General features: G+C 40.6%; 1 protein-coding gene across 1 annotated transcript; it reads left to right on the top strand.

The window, feature by feature from the left end:
• The first annotated feature begins 657 nt into the window (after positions 1 to 657).
• On the top strand, positions 658 to 3,894 carry LOC119052943 (olfactory receptor 13-like). The gene is made up of 2 exons (XM_053656612.1): positions 658 to 683; positions 2,937 to 3,894. The coding sequence occupies exon 2, from the start codon at positions 2,941 to 2,943 to the stop codon at positions 3,892 to 3,894; it is 954 nt and encodes a 317-aa protein (XP_053512587.1). The 5' UTR covers positions 658 to 683; positions 2,937 to 2,940.
• The last annotated feature ends 4,624 nt before the right edge of the window (positions 3,895 to 8,518 follow it).

The following is an 8,518-nucleotide window of genomic DNA, read 5'->3' as shown; positions in this document are numbered from 1 at the left end:
ATCCTTGTAAACACTGTGTTGTATGAAATTCTCTCTACTATTGTACAGCACCAGCAGTGTTTCTGCTCCCTGTTGGGTTCCCATCTTTTTCAAAGAGAAATACAGAGGATACATGTTGAGGTCAATTGTGAGATAAAACTCAGCCAAGACTGAGGGTGGAAAAACCTATGGGCCCCATCTGCCCTGTGTACTACCTACTCTATTTGGAGGGTTAGTAAGTGGGGAAATTGAGTTCTTGAGCCATAATGAACGCAAGGTGTGTGGTCATTGTAATGTGTGAGGGAGTCCCAGAAATCATTCTAGAGCTTTCAAATGGATTAATATGCACCCCACAGTGAGTGAAGGAACCATCATAGCCAGTGTCTTGTCACAAGTGTCCCTGTCAAGAACACCAGAAATTAGTCCCTGGAGAGTCCCTTTTCCCCGGAATGGAGCTGATGGCAGTGTTCCTGGTGGGTCTTTATCCCTCCCTATAGCAAAACCTTAGAAGTATATTGAGAGGTGGTGGAGTGGAGAAGACAGTAAATCGTCTGTTTTGGTTCGGGCACCTTTTCTCCAAAGAGATGCTTATGAGACAGCAATTTCAACACTAACTCAGAGATACTTTTTTCTTATATTAGTGTGCTTTTGCTCAACCCAGGTCACATTCAGCTGGTCTTCTCAGTTTTAGCTGTAAGTCTGTGGTAAGTTTCATATGTTGTCCAGTCTTTGTTCACTATTCAATTTCAGACAGGCTGTGATGAAGAATCACAGTGCAGAATGAAATAGTTATTGTCTGTCAGTGCCAGGTGTTTGCTAATTATAGACTCAGCTAATAGGATCATTTAAGTCACCATCTAGTTTAGAGACACCTAATATGGATCCTTTACTTTGATACATTTAGTATAAAATTTCTTGTTTAAATGAGAACATATATTAGCTATTTGAAAGAGTTGATTTCAAGTGTTTCCATTGTGCCATGGAACTCAGTCATGTTTTCATGACATAATGACCACAAAAGGAGTTTGTTACAGAAGAGTGTCTTGAAAGTTTTATTTTTGGAAGTGAACTTTCACTTGGTGAGTTATTGAATGTGAAAATTATCATCTTTTGAGTCCTTTTAACAGACCTGTCACTCCAAGCAGGTTCTATATACCAGCAGATAGGAGTTTTCTTATCTGTCCTCAGTCAAGACGTGTGGATGAACATGGAATATGTTCAGTAAATGCTTGTAGGTTTTTGTTTTGTGTTTTAGCTACTTCAGCAGAGAGGAGGAAGATGAGGTGACAGTCACTGGTCCTTCTGCTTTAGTTTATTGTGTCCTTCACCACAGGACATTTTAGAAATACCACTGCTGTCTTCATTCACCCCAAATGAGGCAACAAAGCTGAAATGAAATCAGCTAACACTTTTCTATACATTTAGGGCCAATGAATCCTATAGTTGGAAGAGACCTGAGCATTTTTCTTGGTAGCCTTCTCTGATAACATAGGGATCCAAATCTCTGAGTTAAAGCACTCACTGACATAAAGCTTGGTCTTACTAAAACAACCAGCTTTCTTTACAAAGCTGATCCCAACTGTTATGATGTTATTTCTTGGACTACAATACAATTATCCCCCAGTGTTTCTGCTGTGAATTCTGATTCTTCCTTTGAAGCAGGGCAAAACCTTCACACTGTTGCTTATCAAACCTTGCAAATATTAACTTTTGAGAAAACTTGAATGGAGAATTGATATAGGATCCAAATCCTGTGTTTTTCTGAGGTTCTTATTTTAGTTCAATTCAGATGGATGCTGGACTGAAAAAGGATATGGAGTCAGACAGAGAGGGAAACAGAAGCAGTGGTTTAATAGTTACATGTGAAACCTGGGAATTCCCATCCTGGGACAGGTTCTTTTCTGAAGATTGATAAAACCCACAAAGTAGAGATTTGTGATGAATAATATTTTCTTGTTAGAGTTAAGCTATAAAATGTGTTAAAGGTTCTAAGGATATGAATATATAGTTAGAGCTTTAGCTCTAGCCTTGGCTATTGATCAGTAGTATTAAATCCCAGACCATGACCCATCAAGAAATCATTCAACCAGCATTTTACTAGTGAAATAGAGTAGAAAATAATATAGAAAGTAACAAATACTGTGCACACTTGCACATAATAATAGTACAAGTATATGTGTGTGCACATAACTATGTATGTAACTATATATATATACCATGTAGTTTATCTACACTTAAAGGCATAGAGTATGAATATTCATATAGGGACAAGTGTGTTATGGGTAATATCTCACCATGAAACACCATGATAAGAGTAGAATGTGGGTACAAAAGTGAAAAGACAAACTTCTCTCCCTTAAACCTAGCTAAAGTTGTGGCAGTCTGCCTGCCATATTCTAAACTTAACTCAAGATGATGCTGCCAGTGAAAATTACAAGGCTGACCAGTAAGTCATCTAATGAAGGCACAAATCTGTGAGATCCCCTGATAGGAGGAACTCCCACAGGCTCCCGGTCCTTTCTCCCACCCTCATATGTGTGTGTGCGCAGATGCAGGCCCACAGCCCCCTCCCCACGGTGGCTGTGTGTGCATTGGGGGTCGGGACTCCTCTCAGGAAGGCCTCTGAAGCAGTTGTGCTGACTGAGGAAAGTGCCCACTCTAAAAGTGTCCAGAGCAGGTGTGTTAACATGTTAGGAACTGAGGTGGAACTTTGGAAATGAAGGTAAGAGTTGCTGAGCAGTGTAACAGAACACTGGTATTTAATTTATCAAGGTAGAAAAAATTCCTTCTGTGTCATTTGCAGTGCATAGGATTCACTTAGTAACTGACGAATAGGACAGAAGTGTCACTGAGGATGCTTTCTGAGGGAAGAAACGATGACACACACAGGTCTACCATGTTAAACACGTCTCTCAGGGACTCAGAGGTGCTGAGCTCTCTCTCTTGTTTTCTCCCAGGAAAATGGGGGGCAACCAGACTTCTGTCACAGAGTTCCTCCTAGTGGGATTTCCACTCAGCCCAAGGATGCGGATGCTCCTGTTTGGGCTCTTCTCCGTGTTCTATGCCTTCACCCTGCTGGGCAACGGCGTCATGCTGGGGCTCATCTCACTGGACCCCCGACTGCACACCCCCATGTACTTCTTCCTCTCCAACCTGGCCACTGTGGACATAGCCTATGCCTGCAACACAGTGCCCCAGATGCTGGTCAACCTCCTGAGCCCAGCCCAGCCCATCTCCTTTGCTGGCTGCATAATTCAGACCTTCCTCTTCTTGATTTTTGCTGCCACCGAATGTCTTCTCCTGGTGGTGATGTCCTATGACAGGTATGTGGCCATCTGCCTGCCCCTTCGGTATTCTACCATCATGAGCTGGAGAGTCTGCATCACCCTGGCAGTGACATCCTGGACTGTAGGAGTCCTCCCAGCCCTAGTACATTTGGTGATGCTATTACCATTGCCTTTCTGTGGGCCCCAGAAAGTGAATCACTTCTTCTGTGAGCTTCTAGCTGTTCTCAAACTCGCCTGTGCAGATACCCACATTAACAAGGTTATGGTTGTGGCTGGGGGAGTGTGGGTGCTCGTGGGACCAGTGTCTGCAGTTGTGGTCTCCTACAGTCACATTCTGCATGCTGTCCTGAAGATCCAGTCAGCAGAGGGACGCCAGAAAGCTTTCTCCACCTGCTCGTCCCATCTCTGTGTGGTGGGACTCTTTTACGGCACAGCCATTATCATGTATCTTGGACCCCAACATGGGGACCCCCAGGAGCAGAAGAAATACCTCCTCCTCTTTCACAGCCTTTTCAATCCCATGCTGAATCCTCTGATCTACAGTCTGAGGAACAGAGAAGTCACTGCTGCTCTGAGAAGGAGGCTGAAAAGGAAAGACCTTCATGAGAGCCTCACTGATAAAAAATAACTGAGTATACGGACTTCCACCAAGACTGAGGCGTAGGTGGAAGCACTTCCCCTTCTCACACAACCAAGTTTAATAACAACAAAGTTTTAGCAATAAAAACGCAGCCAAACCACAGAAAATTGAACTACACAGAAGTCTGACAACACTGAACCCTTCAGCCAAACTGGTAAGAGGGGCAGAGCCAGCAGCATAGCGGGGTTCGGCAGGAAAGATCCTGTCCGACACATTGGAACTTTCACACACAGACACATTGGAACTTTCCCTGCCACGGTGTTTCTCTGCCTTTGCAAAGTAGGTGGAGATCCTGGATGGTGGGGATGAGAGGAAGAAGGCAGAATGGATGTAGCTGAGAGTCCAATGTTTTCTCTCATTGGTTTGGTCACTTGTCTCTTATGGGAAATGACCAAAACTTAGAACATTTTCACAAATAAGAGCAGACTGTGTAATTGCCGTGATGACTGTTTGACCAGTGATACGAGGCTATAAGTTATCAGTAATAATTTGCTCTTTAAAGCAAGAGATATGAGGTGAGTTAAATAACCATTTAGCATGAAACTCCAACACAATTATGAAATGATAGAACGCAGTTTAAGAAGTAGTAGAAAAGGGTGTATAGAAACTTTTTTCAAAGCTTTCCATAAATCATATGCTAAATTAAACCTGAATACTTAAACTGCATCAAAGGGAAATATTTACTTTTAAAATTATGTTTTATGTGTGTGTGAAAAATTTTTAAACGAAAAATGTATGGATTTCTTTCTTACAAAGCATGCTTAGATTCTTGGAAGTTTAGTTTTTTTATGTGTAAAATAAATTCACTAACTAAGGTTTATTGAGAGGAAATACTATGTACAAAATGCTTAGCAGAATCCATGAATTATAATTAGAACTCAAAATTGTAATTATTAACATTATACACTACATTCTTTTATCATTTTAAAAGAACAAGGACTATGACTTAATGAGACAAATAAAATGGGATTTGTTACTAAACATTCTGGGCATTCAGCTTCCCCCTGGCGCTTGTCATTGTGTTTCCTGTCCAGAGGCTGCCCTTCTGTGGGCCTCATGAAGTCAACCACTTCTTCTGTGAGATGTTGTATGTCCTTGCACTGGACTGTGCTGCCACTGGGTTCAACTCTCTTGTTACCTTGTTGCTTCTGTGTTTGTCTTAGTGGGGCCCCTGTGCTTGGTGCGGGTCTCCTATACACACATGCTCTTTGCCATCCTGAAGATCCAGTGTTAAAGTCCTTAGTTCGTTAATGTCATGTCTTCCTCTTTTTTGGTTTACTCCATTATTTGGGGGAAATATATCCTACAGTAACATTGTAAAGTTAAAAAGGTGTACCATGACAAGTTATGGTGGGAACAGTCATGAACACTTCTAATTTCTCATCATTGCTTATATCTTTTTTTTTTTCAGCTAGCTCATTGAAATTCTCTGTGCCAAGTGGTCTTGAGAAACCTAAGACAGGACCGAAGCCCTGTGCAGGAGGAATTTCTGTCTCAGCAGAAATAATATTAAAATGATATTAGGTGTAGCTATGGGTTTGCATTTAACCCATAATTGTGGTTTGCAAACATTTTTATTCCTAAATTGACCTTCATTTAATAAAGGTCCATCACTAATGATGGTGCCATTTATGCTTTGGAATACTTATTCTTACTGAAATGTAAAATATTAATCAATATAAATATTAATAACACACAAGAAATGTAAGGTTTTTGAGAGTAAATATTTTTGCTCTAGTGTTTCAAAGATTAGCAGGAAAAAAATTTACAAAACATGATGAACCACAATACCTCTTGGTACCTACTGTGAGCTGTGTTAAATGCCATCATATTGTCCTCATCAAAAGAAATCAATGTGGTGCCCTGACTGGGTGGCTCAGTTGGTTGGAGCATCATCCCCTACACCAAAAGGTTGTGTGTTCAGTCCCCAGTCAGTGTGTGTTTGTGAGGCAACTGATGGATGTTTCTCTCTCTCCTCCTTCTTCTCTCTCAAAAATCAATGAATGTATCCTCAGGTGAGGATTTAAAAATATTTTTAAAAGGAATTAAAAATGGTAATTATGCATATCTGAATGAACATGCACCAAATCATTATCCTTAGCTCTCTCTGGGTATTGATGGGTGAAATTTATTTTTCTAGAATAATCTTGTTTTGCTTGTAAAATATAGGAAAGATGAACAATGTGAGAATATTAAAAGTTAAAAAACGTGACCTCAGCACAACTGTGAAGGGCATTACAACAAGGCATTCAGTCTGCTGGTGCAGGGAGTCCAGCTCTGCCTGGGCCAGCTGAAGAGGGCTCCGAGAGCGCTATGATGGACAGGGGTTGTGTCTGAACTGAAGTGGGTGATGAAAGAATGAGACAGACTTGTGAGGAGGAATGAGAATTTCAAGAGGGGCAGTACTGGGGAGGAGACCTTCACTGGGGCAGAGAGTGTGTGCTAGAGAATAGGGAGGCATGTGGCATGAGGCTCAATTGGACACAGATTATTTTAAAGAAAAAAATAATTTGTCTCCTCTTCCATACTACAATATGTTTTCTGCTCACCGGTAAATTAAACATATTGCTGTTATTGTGTAGGGCTCCTTCCCCTGCAGTTTCAGAACTAAGATTCTCTAGAGAATTCAACGAAGATACACTTAGGGAGTTAGAATGAGAAGGACTTTGCAATCATCAAACGTTATCAGTGAGAGAGAAAGAGATTCATTTTTCATTTTAGCTGTGGGCTTTAACCCAGGATGAAGGGAGAAAAATGTGGCTCAGAAATCTTGAGATGTTTGAAATGGAGAGCAAACTACAGAAAACTGAGGGAGAGGTTTACCTAAACCACCAGGTCAAAACTGTGTGAGCAATGCTCAGTGATTATTTGGCAGTCACGTGTTCTCTTTTGGGAGGTAACAATTTTTCCAAGGTAGCATCTTAACAGGATCCCTGGGGCCCCTACCATGAGAGATCAAGAAATCACAGACTCCCCTCCACAATTAAACAGGAGGAATCAGAGTAGAGCAATTTTAAGACAGATAAAATAAATATTGAGAAAAGATAATTTATGGCTGAATTTTTATTTTCTATGCCAGGGCTTGCATACTTTAGAGACATCCTGGCCTCACCCAATCCCAAACCTGTACACATACACACTCACAGCTCCCAAATAAACACACACAAATTCCCCTGGGGTACTGAGAGAGCAAAATGCATGAGTGCGGGACATGCACTCACTGGTTCACCACCACAGGAGGTAGCAAAGCCTTTCAATCTCTCTGGCAAGAGTATGAGTGGATGTAAATCCCAAGGGTCTGTCCCTGAATCATTGTCTGCATCTGTGGGGAGGGAGGTGGGTTCCAGTGAATATAGAAAAGGCCCTTATAGCCAGGCATTGGCACTGAGTAAGGCTCTGAGGAGCCATGTTACAGGTGGTCTGTGTTACCTATTCTGAATGACAAGAGTGACGTCCAGAGCAAGTTCTCTACATGGGAGAGAGTCTTCCAGGAAGCGTGACAGTAAGTCATTTCTTTGCTGAAACCATTTAAAATGTAAGTATACCATACAGTTACTCCTTTCCTGACCATCCCAGGTGATCAGCTCATGGTGATGACTGTCAGATTGGAAATCACAGTAAGTGATGTAAATATCTCTCCTATCATCCAAAGGGCAGAATGAGTGCAAGACTCCTGGCCAGAGCTGGGGAAGTGGGACACAGCTCCAGAGCTGAAGAAACTCAGAGTCACAGGACCACCCAGGTGAAGAGCTGCTTGTGCCGACCTCGCGAACCTTTGTATGTGTGTCACTAGTGTTTTATTCTCACCGTGACATGTTCTTCCCTCTTCCAGTGTGTCTGCTTAAGAGATTTAATCTGTCTTCTATTTTATTTTCATTTTGCTTGCTTTTTAATAGCAAAATGATAACTGTGGTAATGAAAAAGAAAATAAAATAAGTACATCTAAAATAAAATAATTCATTTATGAAGACACAAAACTAAAAAGTTAGTAAACAAATGTTCCTACTGACTAATAATGTATTGAGTTACATTTAAGAAAATCGTTATTCTTCATGTTCAGAGATTAAATATGTTTCTAACATTATTTACTGTGTCCAACTGTGTTTGAGTAGAATTTGGCTTCTGCTGCTGTGGCTTCATACTGATGTGGCTTCTCTCACTTTATATAACATAGCAGAATTTTTTAATTGTAGGAAAAATTAATGTCACAAACTTAATGCACATTTACAAAGAATCTTCCCAAATATACTCATATTTATGAAAGTGAAAATCTAGGATTTTGTCTGTTTCTTTCAGGGATCAAATTCTCACTGTACTTTTGTAATAAAATAGAAACCGTATCTTCATCAATAGACCCTGGCAAACAGAAGATGCTTAACATACACACTTTTTAAACTAAAAATGACAATCCTCTATTTAACAAACATTTCCTGAGTGCCTGTTTTATCTAGAACTATACTAATTGTTATGAGCATAAAGATGTGTAAGACATATAAAGATAAAAAGTTCATTATTTGGTGAGAGGGAATCTCAGCTTAAATAAGTGACATTTGATCTGAATCTCCTTTCATCATGATATGTCCTGAAGTTTACCCATACCCTTATAGTGAGA

This window comes from Artibeus jamaicensis, unplaced genomic scaffold (genome assembly GCF_021234435.1).
Source record: "Artibeus jamaicensis isolate MK-2021 breed Jamaican fruit bat unplaced genomic scaffold, CSHL_Jam_final scaffold_2172, whole genome shotgun sequence".
Lineage (NCBI taxonomy): Eukaryota > Metazoa > Chordata > Mammalia > Chiroptera > Phyllostomidae > Artibeus > Artibeus jamaicensis.
This window is presented reverse-complemented; position numbering and strand designations above follow the sequence as displayed.